The sequence below is a fragment of the Episyrphus balteatus genome, chromosome 2, assembly GCF_945859705.1.
Source record: "Episyrphus balteatus chromosome 2, idEpiBalt1.1, whole genome shotgun sequence".
NCBI classification, from domain to species: domain Eukaryota; kingdom Metazoa; phylum Arthropoda; class Insecta; order Diptera; family Syrphidae; genus Episyrphus; species Episyrphus balteatus.
The window spans coordinates 52,048,066-52,071,416 of record NC_079135.1 but is presented as its reverse complement, the minus strand read 5'-3'; the positions used below and the strand labels follow the sequence as shown (position 1 = coordinate 52,071,416).

General features: G+C 35.4%; 1 protein-coding gene across 1 annotated transcript in view; it reads right to left on the bottom strand.

The window, feature by feature from the left end:
• Window positions 1-933: 933 nt before the first annotated feature.
• The window catches only part of LOC129908448 (laminin subunit alpha), a 35,601-nt gene continuing 13,183 nt past the window's right edge, over window positions 934-23,351 (bottom strand). Inside the window, exons 3-23 of the mRNA XM_055984915.1 lie at window positions 17,776-18,012; window positions 17,540-17,710; window positions 17,261-17,477; window positions 16,991-17,200; window positions 16,653-16,925; window positions 13,401-13,538; window positions 13,067-13,339; window positions 12,146-12,998; window positions 11,945-12,083; window positions 11,763-11,887; window positions 11,310-11,700; window positions 9,158-9,438; window positions 8,875-9,100; window positions 7,249-8,817; window positions 7,065-7,192; window positions 6,427-7,007; window positions 5,086-6,356; window positions 4,838-5,025; window positions 2,933-4,774; window positions 2,660-2,877; window positions 934-2,600 (exon numbers count right to left, since the gene is read on the bottom strand). Of these exons, the coding sequence (XP_055840890.1) occupies window positions 1,207-2,600; window positions 2,660-2,877; window positions 2,933-4,774; window positions 4,838-5,025; window positions 5,086-6,356; window positions 6,427-7,007; window positions 7,065-7,192; window positions 7,249-8,817; window positions 8,875-9,100; window positions 9,158-9,438; window positions 11,310-11,700; window positions 11,763-11,887; window positions 11,945-12,083; window positions 12,146-12,998; window positions 13,067-13,339; window positions 13,401-13,538; window positions 16,653-16,925; window positions 16,991-17,200; window positions 17,261-17,477; window positions 17,540-17,710; window positions 17,776-18,012 (10,725 nt within the window). The 3' untranslated portion in view covers window positions 934-1,206. The remainder of the gene's footprint in view (window positions 2,601-2,659; window positions 2,878-2,932; window positions 4,775-4,837; window positions 5,026-5,085; window positions 6,357-6,426; window positions 7,008-7,064; window positions 7,193-7,248; window positions 8,818-8,874; window positions 9,101-9,157; window positions 9,439-11,309; window positions 11,701-11,762; window positions 11,888-11,944; window positions 12,084-12,145; window positions 12,999-13,066; window positions 13,340-13,400; window positions 13,539-16,652; window positions 16,926-16,990; window positions 17,201-17,260; window positions 17,478-17,539; window positions 17,711-17,775; window positions 18,013-23,351) is intronic.

Here is a 23,351-nt window from a genome sequence, read left to right as displayed (position 1 = left end):
TGGCTCTTTTTTTAACAGTAATGTTTTTGTTGTGATGTAATTAACTTAATGTACAGAGTATAGAATCATATTGAAACAAAATTCTTTATAAATAAAATCCTTGCAATAGTCGGGTTTTTTCCATCTTGCTTTCCCGACTCTAAAAGTGTCCGTGTTTTATTTCGTTATTTGTTGAAATTACAGTCCAAAAATATACAATATTACAAAGAAAAAGATAATTAAATTTCCAAAAACCTTGGTCTGATAACCATTTCTCTAGGACAAATAGTTTTGGAGATATAGAGCGATTCGCGTTTTCCAAAATGGCGGGGTTCGCCAGGGGGTGGCGTCCCGAAAACCAGGACTTAAGCTTTTCTAATACCCCTCTTTCAGATTTGAAAAATTCAGCCGTCCTATATTTCGTTCCACAATATGCCTGTTTTTTTACTAACATTCCTGTACTAATACACATTTGGGAAGCTTGAACAATATATAATTTATGTGCAAACTAAAAATTATAATTTTCCTACTACAAGATGCTTAAAATCATTTTTGAAATTGAGCGCACTTACAATTCTCAACCTTTTCCCATGTCAGTAAAATGCATTTATCTCAAAACTACAAAAATGGATATGCGCCCTTTTTGCTTAGCACGGCAGAGTATAGGTCAGATTTAAAAGTTTAGGCAAGAATTCTCGAGAACGACGGAAGGGATACTGGTCTGGGCCAACGCATTTGAGTATGTCAAGAAAAGTCTCAAGATATTTCAGAACCTTTTCCCAATATTCAATTATGGAAGAAAATTTGCTTTGAGTCTTCAAGTCTTTTTTTACAAATGTCCCACAGTTTATACTAATTTACAATTTCAGTATTTTTTGACTTCCGCAAAACACATTAAAAATCTCGTGCAAACTCATTTTTAATTCAACAAATAAAAAAGTCTTAAAAAAATCATTTCAGTGATAAAATAAAAAATGTATTTAATAAAAAATTCAATGGCAGAAACTAAGAGCTTACATTATTTTTGTATTAAATCTATTACTGGCAAAATCAAAAGAAAGAATAATCAAGTAAAAAAGTAATAATAGGTAGTAAAAAAATTAAAAATCATAGATATATAAAACAATATTTCATAGATATAGTCATACAAAAAGCCAAATCCGTCAACATTATCCAAGTTTTTAACACTTAAAAAATTCTTTTCATATTGTCTTTAACTAAAACTTACTAATTAAGAGGACAGATATCTGGCCACACATCGCCACGAATCATATCCGGCTTAATACGTACAGGGTTGCCTTTCACACTAATGTTTCTAATGCAGCCCTTGTATATGTTCTTGGTCTTAAAACCAGGCACCTTGTGCAAGTTCGGATGACCACCCATAAACAACGGTCTGTTTGTTCGTGTACTAGTCGATCCCTCAGTTCCAATTGCTGGCATCGAACTTATAGAATCCACAGTCAAAGTAATAACAAACTTAGACTTGACTGCATGCACAGTACGCCATTTGCCATCACAGAAGCTCTCACTATTACTCAAAGTGTATGTAGCTTCAATTGTGTTCTTTTCATCAGTTTTCACACTAAACACCAAAGTATCATTGACCAATTCCAAAATCATCCAAGCATTTCGGCCATGCACTGAAAACAGCAGACCATCTTGTGTCCTAGGTTTGAAATCGAAACTTATACTCATTTCAGAACCAACTGAAAAGTGTTCAAAGACTTTCACAAATCCAGGAGTTCGACCAAAGAAGAAACCTCTCTCTACTTCATCCGAACATGGAATCACTCCAATATCAGTTGGAGGATTTTCCAGCTCCCTTTTATCGAAAAGTATTTCCTTGATACAACCCTTGAATAATGATCCCTTAACCAAGAGCGTATTACTGTTCAAATCATCATCCACTTGACTTGCAATGCCACCCATATAAATTGGGAAATTCAATGCAAATGGTCTTACATTTTGTTCTTCCATATCAAGACTTTGTTCTTCATCCTTATCAACTATCAGGCTAACCTTTTTCGGCTGACGCAAGAACTCTACTGTATGCCATTCATAGTCATCATAGAGTTTCGCAGTTGAAAGATTAGCAACAATTTGCCCAACTCGTAGCTGATGGTAGATCTTACCATCGTGCAGGTAGACCGCTACAAAGTCGGTATGCCGTTTGTCGGCTGCATAGAACAGCAAACCGCTATCTAGAGATGATCGGAATCTCAGACTTATATCGTAATGCTTTCGCATTCTTATTGGCAGTGAATCAATCTCAAGACGTTGCTCACGAATACCTCGGAAACGGTACCCAGCATCAGCATATTCTACATCGTATGCTGGATCAATTGGTAATGCACAAGCAGGTTTGTCAGTAGGTTCTTCTATTGGTGGTGGTCGTTTGGTTGTTGTGGTAGTGGTGGTCGTTGTTGTACTTGTTGTAGGTACAGTTACTGTTGTAGGCTCTTCTGTAATAACTGGAGCTTCGGTTGTAGTCGTTGTAGTAGTAGTTGTTGTTGTAGTAGTCGTGCTTGTTGAAGTTGGCTGTACAGCAATAGGAATTAATTCTGATTCAGGCGACTCGTAAGATGGGAAGTATGTTTGTACTTTCGTGACGTCATAATCTACAAAGAATAAAATTGTTCAATATTTTCAAAGCATCAGAAGTCACTGATGATCTTACCTAAGATATCTGATGGACATCCATTTATGTTGCCCGCTTCCTTCTCAGCACTGTTACCAAAGTTCAAGACTTCATCATTGATCGTTGCATCACTGATACACCCAATAAAGTATGCAAGAGTTGACAAAGCTCCCTTGCTAGACTTATAATTGTGAGGTAAGCCTCCGAAGAAAATATCTCCCATAGCTATGTCCAGTCTTGGTGGAGCATTGTAAGATCTAAATAAAAGGATAAATGAGGGAAGAGTCTAGAAAATAGGTCATTATTACTTACTGATAATCATATTCATCATCAACAGCTAAACGCAAACGAATATTATCATGAACAACTGTCACACTATGCCATTCTCCATCATTGAAAGTCTTATCGCTCACAAGATCTTGATTTGAACTTCTCAATCTTAGAAGTCCATCATCCAATGTCAAACCAATCGTGGCACTTTGGTCATAATTCGTGCCGTAGAATATAATTCCATCCTTCTGAATGGTCTTGAACTTCAATTTGATATTGAAGTTGTTATTCGAAGTAATGTTGGTCTTCCGTAAGAAACCAACTTCAGTCGGAGCGAATGATAACGTAGTTGAATATTTCGCTGGACATCCGGGACGTACTCCTGTTGCATTCAAATTCGATCCAAGATCAACTTTTACGCTCGATACCATAACATCATCGATGCAACCATCAAAGTTGCTCCTGACAATTTCTGGATGTGTACGTTTATTAGGATGACCTCCGAAGAACATTTTCTTCAATGGTTGCAAGTTTTCTTCAGTATCAGGAGGAGTTTGTTCTTGGAAGATCAATTTTTCATCGACCTTCAATATACCACGACGACCGTCACGCTCAGCAACAACACGATGCCATTGATCGTCATTGTATCGATCGCTGGTACCTTGTGACACCATGTACTCGCCAAGCTTATAGCGGAAGAACACTGCACCATTCAATAATTCAACTGTCATGAAATGTTGGTTACGTCCGTAGAAGAACATAAGACCATCTTTGCTGTCCTTCGATGCCTTGAAGCTGAATTGTACACTCGAGCGGGTCTTGAAGTTGTATTGAGCAGCTGATAGAACAACATATCCATTACCATTGAAACGGTATCCAGTTGGTGGTGCTTCTGAGCTTACTAGCTTATCACGTGGTGGAATGCCCTTGTTATTGTCTTGAGCATCAACAAAGTTCCATAAACCAACGTGTTCTTCACCAATACGAAGATCTTCAACTTCTCCAACAAATGAGCTTGTTTCAATATCTTCTGGGATGGTAAAGTCTGAAGCTGGTGGATATCCACCAACAAATAGACGACTGTTACGATCAACATTAAACACGTTATTTGATCCTTCCAATCCTTGTTCAGTGACATGATCCTTAACCGTTCCATCTTCGAGTTCTTCTTTGATGATTAGTTTGGCATTGCTTCCAACACGATCAACTATCACTTGATACCAATTTCCATCGGCAACATATTTAGGATTCGTGATACGTTCTGGACCGTTTCCTAAATCAAGAGTCAAAACTGGATAACCATTGACAACCTCAAGAGCCATGAAATCATTATTCTTTGGTCCCGAACCAGTACCAGTTGCTGCAGCGCTCTTATTGTCATTTCCAAGGTACATAAGGAAACCATATTTGTTTTCAGTGTTAAAGAATGCTGAAACCTTTGACTTGGTTGCAAGTAGTGGCAAGGTTTCTGGAGCTTTCAGTTCAAGAATAGTACTTGGTTCAAATTTAACACCTACAGCTATATCATTGGCCAATTGTCGAGCTGTTTCGATTTGTCGTTTCAAATCTTCAATTTGATCGGCTAGTTCTTGCCCAAGAACTTCGGTTTCTTGTTGTTTTCTGCTAACATCGTCAGCAAGTTCGTTAAGAATGGGAACTTGAGAATTGACATTATCAATTTGGGATTTAATTTGAGACATATCTTTAGAAGCAGCATCGATGTCTTTGGAAATGTTACGAGCTTTCTCCAAGTCTTTTGGTGTGTAGTCGGCTACTGGAATGAGATTTTCAAGAGCTTCTTTGGTCACTTGTAAGGCTGAAGTTGCTTGAACATTAGAATCATCCCAAATGTCCATTTGCGATTGAGGTAGCTGTTCGAGGATTCTATAACAAAAAATGTTGTTTTAAAAAGGGGTGAAGGTTGAAAACGAAGATCAGTAAACTTACAAGTTGATTTCATCGAGCTTTTTCAAAGTTTTGGCATTGGTCTGCGAAATCGCTCCAACAGCGTCAGATGAACGATTCAAATGAGGTTCAAGTTCACTTTGGACCTTGACAAGGGCGGCCCTAGCATTCTGAAGAAGTTCTCCAGAGTCTACGTCAGCATTTCCAGCACGATCTTCTATCCCATTGCTCTGAAAGATGATAACACTGTCAATCAGGGGACAAAAGTTTAAAAACCTTTTAGAACTTACCAATTCAGTTGCATTACCAGCTGCATATTTAGCAGCCTGAGCAGATTCCTTTGCTCCAGCAACAACATCAAATATGTCACCATAAGCTCTGGAAGCCTTTATAGCCTGCTCAGAGTTAGCAGTGATATTTGAGTACTGATCCGACAAAGAATTTGCTTTATGTTTCAATTCGTTAGCACGTTGTTCAGCCTGCAAAACTACTCCTTGAGCTTGTCGGAACTCATCATCAATTACCGGTAACATTTCTTCAATATGATTATCAACATCTTTCAGACGATCAAAGACATCCCGCAAATCTTGCAAATTCTGATCAATTGAGTTCAAAGTTGTCGAACTGTCTTCGAAGAATTTCGCTGCGTCAACAATATTCTTTTCAGCTTCATTCTCTTGATCAGCAACTGTATCGAATTTGGAATTATCAAAAGACTCCTTATTTAAGGCGTTTAATTTTTCAACTTCATATGACCTATTGACAGACTCTTTGCTCCATGTGTAGAGATCTTGCAGTTTGTCATTAAATCCTCCAATATCGTTCTTAAGACTTTCCAAAGACCTATTTTGCATTTTTACAGGTTCAATCAATCCATCAATTTGACCCAAAAGTTCGGTAGTCTTTTCAAGAAGTTTAGTTGATGGATCCAAATCAATGGTTACCACTGTAATCTTTTCAAGAATTCGTTCAGCTTCTGAGAGAGCATTTTCTATCTTAGTACTGGCAGCGGTATCAAAGCTCTTTGCCAAATTTTCAACTGTTTGCAATGCTTCCCTTGCTTCAATTTTATCCATTTTTGTTTGATTAAACACCGCTGATACATTAGCCAATAATAACTGAGAAGTCCCTAAGCTTTCCAGAGCATTAAAGTCGGTATAGTTTACACTCTTTCCATGGATCTTTGTCATACTTTCTAGCTCATCGATAGCTGAACGTGCCGGATTGAGATTCACTCCCTTCGGATCCAAAGCCTCAACTTCGGGTCGGATTTTTTCACCCAATTCATCGTAATAGATAAGTTTCTGACTTGTGAAGAAAGCTAGAGCAACCGATTGGAAGTCTTCCATTACTGGTGCGATACGTTTTTGTAGCTCATCGGTAACATCGAGCAAAGCATGATGGCAACCATCACACTCAGCACAGCCTTCGTCCTTGAGAAGAACCCATCGATATGGACAATGATCACATTTTTCACCGATAACTCCAGGCAAACACTCACACTGTCCGGTCAGTGGATTGCAACCAAAGCCTCGTGAATAACCCCGATTACAGTTACAAGCTGGAAGGAAAATATATAAAACATTGATAAAGCCCTTTAAGATGTTAGAAAACAAGTTTTTTGAACTTACGTGTGCATCCTTCATAAGTATAATTCCAGAAATCAACTCCACAACGATCACACTGTCTTCCGGTAACACCCGGCTTACAAGCACAGTTTCCAGTATAACCATCACACTGAGTGCTGTTTGAAGCCACACCACAATCACAAGACCTGCAACCCAATCCTGAGTCAAAACCATAATGATCAGGTTTGCACTGATCACAACGTTCTCCAATAACATTTTCGTGACACTTGCATACTCCGACGAAAGGATCACACTCCATTGTGCCAAGTTCAACACAATCACAACTCTTGCAATCTTTCAACTTGATAGCATCTCCATAGAAACCTGGAGCGCAAAGATTACACGCTGGTCCTGAGGTATTGTTCAAACACATCAAACACTCTCCGGTAATAGTGTCACATGAACCAGGTACATCGGCGTTAATGTTTCCAGAGCACTCACAAGGCTTACAGTAGTCACCTTGTTTCTCAGGCTCTCCGTAGTAGCCAGGGGCACAACTCTCGCAACGGGCTCCAATGTAGCCTGGCTTGCACTCACAGTGAATCTTTTGACCAGACTCAGAGATCTCACAACCATAAGCGAAGCTAGAAAAAAGTTTAAGAAATAAGATCCGGTAACAGTCTTAAGAATTCTTTTCTTACTTATTTGAGTCATATGGCAATGGACAGGCACAGATCATACAATCATGTGGTGAGCCAAAAGTTGCGTTTCCATAGTATCCTTCAATACACATCTCGCAATGGTCTCCAGTTGTAGAATGTTCACAGTTCTATGGGAACAAAGTTATCAAGCTTATTCAAACACCAAAAACGGTCCACAACTTACCTTACAAATACCAGTAGCACAATCACAGTTTTCAGAATGTCCATTACAGTTGCACGGAATACAATATCCACCATAAGGACCTTCAGGATCTCTGTAGTATCCTGGAGCACAATCTTCACAAGATAGACCCGAATAACCTGGTGGACAATAGCACCTCTCGACTGGCAGCATTTGATACAAGTTAAAGTTTTCTTCATCCTCATCAGCAAGTGTAAGATACACGTCGGACAGTTGGCTTACAACAGTTTGTTCCCAATAGTTCGCCCGAATGAAGATTGCTTTCAAATCACGCAATACCATCATGAACTCTCCACGAGTCACCGGCTTTCCGTTCATTCTCTGGAAATTATTCTCAACCATTTGAACGCGGTTTTTGAAGAGTATATCATGAGCTGGTTGTTCGTAGCTTTGATGAACGAGCATATCTTTTTTGCCAATCAAAATCACATCCGGGGCTACTAGAGCTTTTCCAAAAAGACCGGTAGTATAGTAAATATTGTAGACAAGTTCCCCACCATACGATGTTATGTGACTGTTTTGACCAAGAAGATAATCCAAGACTCCAAAGTAAACGAAATTGTTGTCATTGTCTTTAAGGGAGAAATCAGCTTGTAAGGTTGTTTCGTTTACGAAAATTTGTTCGGAAGGCACTTCCCAAGATTCTACGTCGACAGTATTATTGTCAAAGTTGACAATACTCAGGGAGACATTTCTCAAAAGACTCACATTGAAGACTCTTAGATAGGCACTTTCACAACGTGAAGTCTTTCCGAAGCAGAAACATGTAGTACAACCTTCGGGGTTCGAAGCTTGCAGGTTATAAGTTCCGTCTTTACAATGCTCACAGCTTCTTCCTTCAACATTCTTCTTGCAGAAGCAATTTCCGTCAACTTTGTCGCAAACTTCAAATTCTGTTCCAGCAATGCTACAGCTGCAAAGATCGCAACGTGGGAATCCAAAGTATCCATTCAAACAGGTGTCACAAGCACGGCCTTCGATATTGTGACGACAGGCGCAAGACCCATTATGGAGGTCACATTGCATATTGCCACCCTCGACTCCAAGATAGTTACAGTTACATTCTTCACATCCAATTATCTGATGGAATCCATAAGTGTATGGCATACATTGGTCGCATTTATCTCCACTAACATTTGGTGGACAGATACATTCTCCAGTGCGAGCTTCACACATAGCAGTTACGGGACAATCGCAAGGCTTACAATCTGGGAAGCCATAGAAACCAGTTTTACAGGCAGTACACTTGCGTCCAATTACATTCGGTTTGCACTGACATTGTCCACCGAATGGATCACATTCGAAACTTGTTGATCCGTCATAGTCACAGTTACATGGTAGAGCTCCACCATTATAATCAGCTGTTAACGAGAATACAGCCTTTTTACAGAATTCACTGGCATTGTAGGTTATGTAAAAGTGATCTTGTCCACAGTTTCGAATGAATTCCTTGGTTTGATCGAAGGTTTCTTCAACAAGAAGATCATCATTGTACTTGGCAATTGGAACGAAGACAAGATAATCCAACCAAAGGCCTTGAGGACGGTTGTTCTATAAAAAGTAGAGTTTTTGTCAATACCATGTCTGTAAAAGTACCGTTTCACTTACCGTTATGGTGAATTTGAATTCATCTTCAATGTCAAACCAAACATTGTCACCCATTGGCTGAATAGCTCCTCGACATCCTGAACTAGCAGGACAGTGTTTGATGTCGAATTTTCCATCATAGAACTGCTTACCAGTTTCCAATGTGTACAGAACTCGGTATTTGGGATGATATGGTTGGTAGTACTTGACAAGGATCACATAACGACCTGGTTCCAATACCTTAGATCTGTACAAAAACATATATGACGTTCTTGTATGCTTTGAAATGTCTTTTTTTACTTACTCAATAACAATTGTCGAGTTTTGCTGATCCAAATGGACAAGACGAACTTTCTCATCAAATGCAGCATAAGGTGGTTTATTGGTAGCAACTCGATCTTCATGATCTGACTCAAATTCGATTTTCTTGGAATCTGGAACGGAGCCGAATTTCGGTGTGGAACATTTTCCGTCGTGAATAACACAAACTGGTGTTGGCATGATGTAGTCTATTGACCAGTTCTCCAATGGAATAGCTGTGATTGAAATAATTGCTACTCGACCAACGAAATCGTCGAAATCAGTCTTGAAATAAAACAGAGATGATTGGAATCAATAAATCTTATTTTTAAGAAAAGTTTCAATTTCCAAATAAAACAGTTTTTAAAGTCTCCAGAATTTGTTAATAATTGGAGAGCTTTTTTCTTGAATTGAATAGATCCTAAAACTTGGAATTCATTTCTTAAGTTTTGGAGACATATTTTAAGTTTATGATCTATGGGCCCCTCGATCACTGTAGCAAAATTTCAGTCGCCAAACAGACATCTATGTTAATAATTCGTTTGACTAACAGTAACGTACCTTAACACTTGAGCAGTATAAGCTGTTTTGAACTTTTTTAACTTTTAAGATCTTTTACATATACCCAACAAATTTTTTCTTTAATTTACAGTCGCCGAGGAGATGGCAGTAATTCTAATTCCTAATATAAATAGCCCTATATGTGGCTGGATTTGCAAATGCAAAGTGTTTTAACTCCGTTTGCGTGGTCACGCTTAGTTTAAAAATTATAGGAGAATAGTTTTTATTCACCACACCAAAAAAAGGACTCATACACCACAGTGACCTTTTTTAATTTATAATTGAATCGTCAGTTTTAAGAACGGAATAAGTCCATTTCGGAAAACGGTTGGGAAAACCCAAAAAACTGAATCGGGTCCTTTTTTTATTCCCTATAGATTCTCTTTTTTTCGTCAATTTTGCTCCAATCGACTTCAAATTTTGACACAATACTCTTGAAATACTATGCATTTAGATTACAAAAAATAAATTAACTTTGAAAATAGGGTGGGCTAACGAAAAAAGTGATGTAATTTGTTGGAATAAACATGGTGAATTGAGAAAAAGTGGAAAAAAGACAGTTTTTACACTGAAAAAAACAAATTTTGATTTTTAAGAGGTTGGTAATGTGAAAAAGGTTTTTTGTCATAATTTTTGAACTAAGGGTGGGCTAACAAAAAAAAAAACAGTGATGTAATTTGTTGGAATTACCAAGTTTAGTTCAGAAAGGTCTTAAAAGTTCTTTTCGTGTACTGAAACAGAAATCACTTGAAACCATTTTATATTAATTGTTACTTTTGAAAAATGTTTGGATATATTTTACTATGCATTTAGCTTTTCTAGGTGCTTATATTGTATATTGTTGTTTTTAAGTGAAATGTCAACTAAAGCTTCTTAACAGGAATGTTTTATGGGCTACATTCAATCAAGAAGTAAAAATTCTAAGTTAAATAAATAATATTTGAGGCGCAATACACCAGTGTATTTAATTGTTCCTAATTATAAATTTAAAAAAGCTCACTCTTGTGTATGCGTACTTTTTTGGTGTTATGAATAAAAACAAATTCTTCTATAATTTTTAAAGTAAGCGTAGGATAGCGAAAATAAATATCCTGGGCTAACCTTGGGCAAACAAACCAAGGGTTTAAACTAACGAATTTTTTCACAGGAAAAAAAATTAACAATTTTTTCGTTATCTGATCTGAAAAAAAAGTTTTTTTTTGTATCTTTTGAAAAATGGTGGAATAAAGAAAAAAAGTTGGGCCTATCCTGTGCTAACGTTAGGCAAACGAACCACTGTGCAAAACCAACAATTCTTACACTGAATAAAAAAAAAATATTTTTGTAGTTTTTGAGGTGAAAAAAAATAATTCCCTTATAATTTTAGAACTAAGGGTGGACTAGCGAAAAAAAATCTTGGGCTTTACTTAGCTAACATTGGGCAATTGAATCAGGCAGGTTTGAAAAAAAAAAATAGCATTTAGGGGTGCGAACTTCACATAGCCATTAAAACCTGACCTACTCTCTCAATCAGCATTGACCAAAATTCAAAAATTGGAGACTTGTTACCTATTTCTTTTGGAGATTATTTCACGAAATTAAAAGTCTCCACTTACATATATCACAACCGGTTGAAGTTCAGTAGCTGACATATAGAAAGATTTCTCTCGAGACTCATCATCGATCACTGGCTGACGACAGGACATTGAATACAAACATGGATACAAAGTAGCTGATCCAAAGTTCTCCTTATCGTTACCAACAGCTACTTTAATGAAATATGTGTCTGCAAAGTTCTTCTCGGTAATGTAATCAATGACGAAAACATATTTTCCACTGTGAGGAACCTCAACGATGTACTTGAGATCATTTTGTGTTTGCGAGATAGTTGGGATTTCGCCAACGTGATTGATGATTGTTAAATGATCAGGATCACTATAGTATTCTGTTGGTTTAGCAGCAACATCTCCATCTTTGACAATAAATGGTACGAAAGCAGGTTTGAAGCTGTAAAAATTAGGCTTTTTAATATCTTTCATTAAAATTAAGAGCTTCAAATGTGTACTTACTCTGAAACTGATGCATATTTGTAGTGTCGGCAGAGCTCCATGTCTCCTAATTCACATGGATTCTCGATTTTTTGAGTGAGGATTGAGGCTTCATAATATGCAGCTGGTAGAAGAACGAAGTAGTCCTAAAACAAATCCAATTTTAAAGAAGTGATCAGACCAGAAACTAACAAAGGACCTACCAGCATAACATGTTTGTTGTTCTTCATGGTGATTGTGTACCGTCCAGGGTCCAAGACAATTGGCGATGGTTTGTTGCCCTTTGCTCCGGAAACCGTTACAAACTGGGGACTTGTTGTGGGTCTAAGCAAGACTTTCGCGCTAAAAAAATTAAACTCAAATAAGTCTCCATAATTCCTCTAAAATATTCAACTCAAACTAACTTTTGATCAAGTTCCAAAGGATTGTCTGACTGAATTAAGATGCTAGCGGTAATATTGTCACTGCTAGGATTTACATATCGAATAACCATTCGATACATAGATGACTTGAATATGGTCACATCATTAATAACTTCACTTTGGATATCAGAGAAAACTGCATAACCCTTTCCACTGAATCCTGGAAATACTTGATCATCATATTGATAACGGACTTGAGCTCCTGCAGGAGTGTAGCCATCTTCATATTCAAATTGGAATTGATACAGTGTCGGGAAGTAATGAGTTGTCAACGGTTGTGTACATGTTCTGCCAGTAATTCTTGGATGACATTTGCACTGGCCACTGATTTTGTCACAATCAGATCCCCATGATCCACCAACATCACAACCACAATCTTTGCAACCGAATAAGCTTCCACCGAATAACTCAAAAGTTCCATCTTTACAATCGGCACACTGTCTTCCTTGTACGTGTGGCTTGCAAGTACATTGACCAGTCTTAGAAGAGCAAGTGTCTAGCGAAGCGATAGTACCGTCGACAAAGCAATCACAAACTTCGCAACCATCAGGATTGCTTATGTTCAAATTCCAATACAATGGCTTACAGTCGTTACAAATGCGTCCCGAAACACGCTCTTTGCATTTGCAAAGCTCACCAACTGGCACAGAACCACAACCAGCAAATTTGTCAATAACTCCAGCTGGATCACAATTACATTCCTCACAAATGGGGAAATTATAGAAACCTTCCTTGCAAGAGTCGCAGATTTTTCCGTCAAAGTTCGACAAACATGAACACTGACCTTCCAAATTGCATGTGACACCCTCCGATCCGTGTAAATCGCAGTTGCAAGCTGAAAAAAATGAATTCATTGAGAATTATTTATTCCAATCGAAAGTGTAAAAAGTAAGAATCACTTACGTAAACATTCCGGATAGTTATAATAACCAGCACTGCAAAGATTACATTGTTTTCCAGCAAAGTTCGAGAGGCAATTACATTTTCCAGAGTTATCGCATGTGATTGCTGTACTGCCAGTCGTTGAACAGTTGCAAGGTTGACACTCAGGGTAGTTATAAAATCCTGGTAAACATTGATCACAACGAGGTCCACCAAAGCCTTCTCGGCAGATACATTGTCCAGATTCTTTGTTACAGATTTCGGACTCGGTTCCTAAAATATCACAATCGCAGTCTGAAAAGTACAAGATTGTCATTAATGGGAATGTGAGAAGTAATCAATAGATATGACTTACATTTGCATCCTGGATATGAATAGTATCCGTGTTTACAACGCTCGCAGTTATCACCTCCAAAGTTGCTCAAACATTTGCACTGTCCTGATTCCATATCGCAATCATTGCTGATTGAACCGATTCGGTTACATTGACAAGCTGTTTGAGGAAAAATGTAATGTAAAGTTTGTAGTATATTGATAAATGGTTATGTACGGTAGTTTAGTAGCTTAAAACCCCATCAAAATGATCTTTCTTCTACCATGAACATAAAAACTACATTGATTAGATCTAAAATCTGTGAAATATTTTTGGCAATTTTTGGCAACGGACGACTATCAGAATTTCTTAAAAGTTAAGTATACATTACGTTAAGTTCAGTCAATTAGTAATTTGAAGAAGATAGTTGTGGTATCAGTATCACTGATATCTTTCGGAAGTGTTTTTCAATAGTTTTAAGCATTTTGCCTGGTTTATAGTAATTTTTCTGTTTTATATTGCCATTTCAGGCGCTCAGCGCCAAAACGGCCTAACCCCAAAAATTTTGTTTTGATAAAAACGGGTTTAAAGGAAATCATATTTTTGTTTTATTCCGATTCAATCTGTGTACCTCCTCATTTAAATTTGTTTGAAAATGAGGGTTAGGCCGTTTTGGCGCTGACCACCTCATTTATACCGAATTTATTCACTCTCCATTAAATTTAAAGTCGCCATTAAAAAAGAGAAATTTTAAAATTTGTATGCGATTCGACAATTTTATAATTTTTAATGGAGCCTTTAAATACAATGGAGAGTGAATAAATTGGGCCGTATTCTGCCCCATTCAAGCAATTTAGAGATTTTTTTAAATTCAAGAAATTTTGATCTTTTTTCATTGCTATCGTTTTATTAGATATTATTAGTGGAGTAATTAAAGAAAACTACAGATCCAATTTCTTAAATGTCGGTAATGAAAACTACTTAAACCTCTATGGGTTCAAAATTGCCGATGTTGCCGTTTTATATTTTAAAACAATTTTTTTTTATTTCATAAATTAAAATATTTTCAAAAGATTGTTTAGAATTTTTACAGAAAAAAATTATAGGTATGGGAAGGACAAGATCAAATCAAATTTGATGCTCTACAACTTTTATGATGATACAAAATTATGTAACTATAAATTATCATAGAGACTGAGAAAAATTAAAAAACCGAAAAACTAAGACGATATAACCTCAAAAGTGTTGTTCTCGCTGTCTCGCTGTAAAACAGTGAATGCATAAAAAAGGATATCTATATTAGCTACAGCTTTGGTTAAGTAACTTATTCGATCAAGCCAATAGTTTGAGAGATATAGACCAATTCGCATTTTTCAAAATGGCTTTGAAGAAATACATAGATAATGTACATATATTATTGAAGAAATATTTTGTAAACAAATATTTTGTAAATACAAATATTTTGCAATAAGGTTTTTTTTAAATTTTTTTTTAAATGCATCTTAATAAAGGAAAACAAGCTTCTTGCTGTTTTTTAGCTAAGTTTTTTTAAGAAGTTTTGTTTGATCAAATCATTGAAAACCTGAAATGTTCCACCTGATGGATGCATTTGTGTTTCCGATATTTCACAATTTTAGCACCTCTTCTTTTTCTTGATTACGAATCAGTTTATTAAAACTGCTGTAACAAAGTTTATGTTAGGCGTGTTTTTTTCTAATACTCAGTTAGGGTTGCCAACTTTTTTAAGAAGGAATAGAGTATATTTGATTTCAGAGACGAAAAAACAGAGTACATTTGAAAAAAGAAGAGTACCATTTATTTCAAGTCCTGAAAACGAATTTTTTTTGCTTCTTTCAGTACATAACAATTTTTTGTTGTTTTTTAAAATATGTGTATCGTGTATGATTAAACGTTCAAATTCAAAATTCATATACATTAAGAGCTCATTTTTGATCAATTTCAACGAAGCCCTATTCCTCGCGCCATTTCATATTCAAGACCGAAACTACTCCCTCAGTGAATGCTGAAGTGGCAAGAACAGATAGAATATGGCTTACAATTTTTGCAGTTGTCAATATAATTCATCGAAATAAAAATATATAAGAAATTTAACTCAATTTTAAATACCTTGATATTTACCAAGATAAAATCTAATATTTTTAAACAAAACAAAGTAAAATAGAGAACAAAATTTGAATTAAAAAAAAAAAAAAAATTTAGTGACAAAATTTAATTTTAAGCTTGACTAAACACAAAACAAATAGGTCGTACTAAAACAATTGTTCAAATTTCTAAATTATAAGGTCGAATATTTTAAGCCTCGTTTTTTTTCATTCAATTCGATCTTTAGAGATATGAAAGTTATCCACCAATTTGTAAAGGTTAAGATGACTATGGTTATGTGGTGGTACACTCAGCCTTATGTAAAAAAAAAGAGTATTTTGACGTACTCTATCAGAGTTATAGATTATAGAGTACACATACGTGAAATAGAGTACAATACTCTTTTTTAGAGTACGGTTGGCAACCCTATACTCAGTAGCTAATCATTTTTTATTTTATTCGCAAAACAATAATAAAAATTACACAAGTATTTGTTTTTATTTTTTTCCGAATAAAATAATAAAATGAGTAACTACTGAGTTGTAGAAAAAACACGCCTGTTATGAACTTTAATCACAAATCAGTGTATCATTCTCGAATCGAAATTTCTCATATTTTCCCAAATTTCAGGCAAGGAAATTGAAAAAAAACAACAAAGAAACCAATACTTGGCAGCCATTTGCCCTTGAGATGAATTCCAGATAGTAGCGTGTATCAGTGTTGTCAGAGCCGGCTATATATCACTAAACAGGCTCCTTCAACTTTTAACTCGCTCCTCAAAATTTTGATTTTCGATTTATCGGATTATGGCTCTCTTAAGTTTGAACTAGGCGATTTCTGGCTCCTTTAAAATCAAAGCATTTAACAGCAAAATCCACCAAAAATGTGAACAGACAACAAATTTGCATACATTTTTCATTTGATTTTAATTTAAAATTTTATATTACTCAAATGTGCATGAAAACCAGAATATATCAACAAAATGAAAAAAATAATTATAATTGAAGTCTGATAAGCAAAAGCTATTTGGAAATTTAAAAAAAAAATAAAATCTCATTCCGCAAAAATTGTTAGCGTTTTTTGGACCATTTTTGAAAGCGGCTATTTTTGGCTCCAAGATTTTTCATAATCGGATCCTTGCCTCAAAAATATTCTGGCAACACTGGCGTGTATTACTTTTTTTGTTCTTACCTTTACAATCTGGGAAAGCAAAATATCCCTCAGCACACTGCTTACAATGATGTCCAGCGAAATTAATTTTACATGGACATTCGCCATCAACTGCCTCACAATGATAGCCTTCAGTTCCATTTAGGAAGCACTGACACTCTCTACAATTAGGATAGCCATAATAACCATAGGCACATGTATCACAATTTGGTGGTTCAAATTCCTTTCGGCATTCACAGCGTCCAGTCTCTTCAGCACAATTACCAGTCGAGTAGAAATGATCACATTGACAATCTAAAAAAAGGGGAACAAAATTTAGTCAAACACCAAAAATAACAATCTTCAAAAAAGGTACTTACGCTGACAAACATCTGTTTCATTCCAATACTTTCCATAGGGACGGTAATACTTGGGTTTGCATTTGTTACAATTGACACCCTCAGTATTGTGTTGACAATTCTGACAAACACCACCACCATCGTACAATCCGTGAATATCTAGCGAAAGTCCTTTCCGATCTATATCTTCGTCGTAAACACACTCGTTTGAGTGACCGTGACAGTTGCAAGCTTTTTCAAAATAAGGATCAAAATTAAAATGAGGTCAAAATGATTTTCGAAAGTACTTACGTTCACAGAAAAATGGACTAGCATTGGTATTTTGACGCCATTTCTTTTGCTCAAAACCGGGACAACATTGATTACACTGAATTCCACAAGTTCTATGTTGACATCTGCAGGCCAAAATTCTCACAGGACTTTTTGGATCTAAGACATCACAAGTGTCAGCGTGACCATTACACATACAACGACCACCAATCGAGATATCCTTGATCGAGTAAAAGTACTACAAGAAGAAGAATTAGACTATGAAATCCAATATTTTGTAACTCAATGTTTCAGACTTACTCGTCTCGTTACAGTTGGATCTTGTCGAGCAACTGACATCAAATGACCCAAAAGATTTTTCGTTCGTAATAATCGAATACGAATGTTCGTTGCACGAGTCCATTCTTGAAGGACTGTTGAGTTGAAATAGTTGTTTGCTGAAGGTCTGTCATTAAGCAACATAACTGGAATCTGTTTAAAAGGTTTGCATTATTATTTATTTTTTTTACTTAAAAGAGTAGTGAAGCTTTGCAAACCTCTCCATTTTCCAAAGGCACAATTTTTGAATACTCAGTCGTACAAACAACATCATCGTCTTTTGTGATTGGCTTATAAGTGTCCTTTCCAAAATAGGTCTCACAATCGTTGGGTGTATCGGAGAAATGTTGCCATGGCGTCCAGGTCTTACCGTAGTCACTAGATTTTTCCAAAGTCCATAAACCAGGACGGGGTGAATTACCCATACGAATGAAGAGATAAGCGACATGGAATTCCTAAAAAATAATAAAAGATACTCAAGAAATTAAGAGGATATGGGGAATACTAAACAATACACTCATGGGAAGGAGCTAATACATTAGAATTTAATTATATTATAATTTAAAATAAATGGTTGTCCGCTGTTCTGTCTTACGACCTGGTCCTATTTGTTATCTAATTACATCAACTACATCAGCTGCTACATTTTCTACATCGACGACCCTAAAAACTAGTAGGAACCTTAGCAGAATACTTCAAAAATATTAAAATTTTGACATTGAGGCTCGATAAGACTGAGATATCGAAGTCTAAAGTCGTTGATGTAATGTTTAATGTACTTACTTGCAATATAGGTAGGTAGGTACTATACAGTAGAGTGGGCCGAAAAACACTTTTTTTCGAATTTCAAATCGTAATAGCGTGGAAAAGTTGCGAATAGTGAAGACTTATAAGGGTTAAAAAAATCATCAAAATCAGTTCATATCTTCCTATCATCATATTTTTACGATATTTCTTTCTTTTTTATAAACTACATATTATTTGAAAAATTATTATTTTTACTAAATAAGAATTAAAAATTAAGTTGATAGCACAGGTAAAATAGTACATAAAATCAAGAAATAAAAACAAAATTGTTACACTCATGAAACTTGGCAAAAAGTTTGCTTTCAGTATAAAAACCAAGGACAAAAAAAGTCTATAAAAAAAAATTTGGGTGGAAGGGTTTTTTTCGCGGACAAGAGGGAGTGGGTGAAATTCAAATTTATACTAAAAAAAATTGTTAGTCGAATATCATCATATTACACATGTTTTCAAGGTATTTTTTGATGCTGAATCTAATGACATAAAAATAAAGTCAATACGATTGCTCTAAGAAAAGTAATTGCCGATTAAAAACAAGGTTGCTTGTTTTTTTACTTCAACAGGTAAAATATAACGGAAACCCATGTGAAAAACATGCTACACTGATGAAATTCGGGATGTAGGTTTAAGATAAAGCAGGGACAAAGGATTCATAAAGTTCTTAAAATAATTTTTGGTGAAAGGGTGTTTTTTTGATGGGTTAAGTTGTGTGTGAGAAAGGTATCATAACAGCCGACTTACATTTTATTAATTTTTAAAACTTGGTGAAAAAGTTTTTGTTGGTATAAGAATTAAGAATCTATAAAGTGTACAAAATTATCTCTAGTGAAAGGGTTTTTTTTTTAAGAAATGGTGGAATTTGGAATTAGTACCACGAAAACTGGGAAAAAATTGTTACACCAATGAAAATTGGTAAAAATTATTCATTTATAACAGAAACCAAGAACCTAAAAAGTCTATAAAAATATTTTGGGTTAAAGTGTGTTTTTCTGGGAAATAGGGAAAAATCCGCGATAAGTCCGATAAAATCAGTGGTATAAATGGTACCCTAAAGAAATTAATTTAATATGAATTCTTATCCCAAAAGGCAACTTTTCGCCAAGTTTCATAAGTGTAACAATTTTTTTTTTTTATTTCTTGATTTTATGTACTATTTTACCTGTGCTAAAACTAAAAGTTGGTTTAGTATTCAATAACATCCATTCACCACGATAATGCTGATGCTCATGATCTTTTATTCCATCAGATTCTAATGAGAATGACCAGACCATGCTGAATTTTTTATCAATTTCTATAAATCTTTCATTATTTCATTATTTTCTCAGGCTATTACTACTATTAAAAACATTTTCACTATCAATCGTTTATTGGCTACAAAACGAGCACAAGGGTTTCATTAAAAGTCAAATATGATCTAACGAAAAACTCATTCAAACAAAAAAAAAACTTCTTCTTTCCTTCTACTTATCGACATTTTTAAAGAAATATTCATCTGAACAAAAAGAACCCAGGCCATTGACATGAAATGAACATAAAATATTATTAGAGCTCCAAGAAATTTAAGAGATAAGAATATACATAAAATAAGCATTCCGGAAACGGTTAGAGTTTGATAAGCGTTTAACATTTTAAATTGATAAATTTAAATTTAATTTGTTCTCAGTTTTAACTTAAAGTGGGTTCAGTTTTTAATATTTTTTTTGAAGTTATAACTTCTTTAGCGGCGATGGAGTAAAAATTTCTTTTTTGACAAGAATGTCAAAGGGATTAACGGTGCTCCTAATCACATGAAATCAAAACAAAAAATTGTCGGCAAGGTAGTAACATAGGGTGATTCAAATCACAGTACACATAAAAAGGTAATATATTCCGAACTGACATTGGTCGCCAGATTGTCAAAACATGACACTTTGGCGACCAATGTCAGCTACCGAATTCTTATTTGTTTAAAATACCGACGAAAAACGCACAAAAACCGATAAACCACGCACACCACTAATTTTTAAACAATTATTTACCATTTTCCGCGATGAAACACGAAGAAAATTTGTTATTTTTCAATTTATAATATTTTTAAATGACATTTTATAAATTAAAACGAAAACAAATTTCCTGTTTACTGCGATTGAAATATAAAAATTAAAGGCCGACCTGACAGATTGGTGCCCATTTTTGACAAACAAATTTTGACAACGTTCGGAATATATTACCTTATTATGTGTACTGTGGATTCAAATAATCTTTTTGAAATTAAGGCTTGGCCACACCAGAAGGTACGCGGTAGCGGTACGGGTAATGGGGACTTTTCACGACTTGATTTTTGCCGTGCGGCGAAGCTTTTCGACTCGTGTGAACGTAAGTCTTAGGCGAATAAAGTGACATTCCTCATAGAAAAATCCTATTCGACCGACATATCGTGCGGCTAAAATCGACTCGTGAAAAGTCAGCATGCCGGTACGGATACTTTGTATGAAAAAAATTCCAATCCAAACTGACACATCAACGTTCAGATATGGAATTTTTTTAATACAAAAATATCTTTGCCGCTACCCGTACCGCTACCAAATACCTTCCGATGCGGTCAAGCCTTTACAGCCTTTAAGGCTTGGCCACACCGAAGGGTACTTGCGGTACCGGTACGGGTAATTGTTTGAAAAAAATTCCACATCTGAACGTTGATGTGTCAGTTTGGAATTTTGTTCATACAATTACCCGTACCGCTACCGCATCCTTCGGTGTGGCCAAGCCTTTACACTTATTTAGCGGCGACGGATGAAAATATACTCTTCTGTAAAGAACTTTCACAAGGATTAACTGTCATCTAGCTTATTAGATGGTACCTACTACAAAATTTTGTTTGTTATTATTTTTTTACGACAAAAATTTCAATTGTAAAATAATAAAACAAAATATTTTACTATTTATTTTGGAAATATAACTTTACACACCAAATTCTCTTTAAATTAAAAGCACAGGAAAGTGAACTGAAAGTGGGCTGAGCTGAAAGTGAGCTGAGCTGAAAGTGAGTTAAAAGTGAGCTGAAAGTGAGCTAAAAATGAGCTGAAAGTGAGCTGAGCTGAAAATGAGCTGAGCTGTTGGGTGAGCTAAGATAAAGTGAGCTGAGCTGTGATGGGTGACAGGTTACATTGATTTTTATTTGGAAAGTATAATGAAATATGAAGATATTTTAAACTTTTATAAAACACCATTGCTTAAGATGTTTGGTTCTAGTTATTAATGGAATTATTTTAACACATGGATATTTTTATAAATAAAACAGATAATTTTTCGTGATCTTTTTCTTGGTTTTTTTTTAATAGTAAAACTATTTCTATTTTTTTAGTAAAATATTTCTTTTTTTATCATAAAAAAAATTCCGAGATATAGGCGTTGGAAGTTGGGGGCGCGAAAAAGCTTCTAGGAGCTGAACGCTTTGTCCTAGAGACATGGGAGTGGTTTCATATGAAAGTTTATATTCTCAGCTACCCGATAGTGGTATAATCCGGTTTTTGGATCTTTTCACAATTCCGAGAAAATCGCGTTTGAAAGTTGGGGTAAAATTTGTTTTCGAAAAATCTTCGAATCTTTGAACGCTCCTGGAAGCTAAACCGCTTGAGAGCAATTTTTGGAAGTGATGCCAAATGATAGCTTGTGTCATGGGCCTACGCTTTGCACATTATCAGATTTTTAAAGATAATCTTCCATGTTAAACCGCCACATCATGCCTATTTTTTCAGAATCGGACTTAAATTTTTTTTAACCTTTAAGTTCTCCCGGTTTGAGAACGCGTGGACCTACAGTGATGGGAATTGTACCCAAATATAGGTTAGAGTCCTTGCTACCTTTTGGCATCAAAATTTTTTTTTTCATTTTTTTTCAAAATTCCGAGATATAGGCGTTGGAAGTTGGGGGCGCGAAAAAACTTCTAGATATTAAGACAAATATATTTTTGGTATTGGGTCCACCACATACTTAAAACTACCTGTTTTCAGAAACCACAAAATATATTTGTTTATGATAATAATAAATAACATAATATTTTAATATTTCAACCCCTAATACAAAATAAACTATCGAACTACCTGTTTGAGAAACCACAAAACTCATTCAAAAATCAAAAATAAACGCGTGACAGTAATAAAATAAAAAATAAATGCATACCCTTTCATATCCCATCCTATCCATTTTGCACGATATGGACCAAACGCGTTATAAACATTTTACACCTCACCTCTCACTCTTACCCAACAGCTCAGCTCACCGACAGCTCTGCTCACCCAACAGCTCAGCTCACCGACACGACACCCAACTAGCACAACAGCTTCTATAAATTGAGATCTCTCAGGTACTACTTTTTATACAGCTTGTATTGAGCTTGCTTCGGAATTTAATTGCTTATAGAAGTTCGAACTTGTTTAACAACTTCTAATAAGTTGTTTAAATACTGTTAAAGAAACTTAAACGAAAAAAGCTTGTTTTTGGAAAAGTCTGCTTAATGAATTTATGGAAGCTTTACAGAAATTACCAAGTTTAGTATTTGGTTTTTGGTTTTGATATTGAATAATCTAGCTGGGACACTTTTTGGTTTTGACATGGAATAATTTAGCTCGGACATTTTTTGTTTTGACATTTCTGCTATTTGAACTGAATAAGTTCTTGATTTCATTAATGAATATACTAGGATGGCCGAGTGGGTTGAGTGGCGGACTCCCACCAAGTAGGTACGAAGTTCGATTCCTGGGTTTGGTAAAAAAATTATATACTTTTAAGATTATTATCAATAGATATACTAAAAACTAATGGAATAATAGATGTGTTTTTTTGTTTATCTATATAGATTTTGTGCAAAAAAACGACATCGAGATTTTTGAAATCAAAACAATTTACGTGTTAAAAACAACAAAAACTTTATCTGTATAGATTTTTGAAAAATCCAGATAATTATCCAGATTTTACTTTCTCTCGATAAAAACAGTAGTGCCAAGGTAGT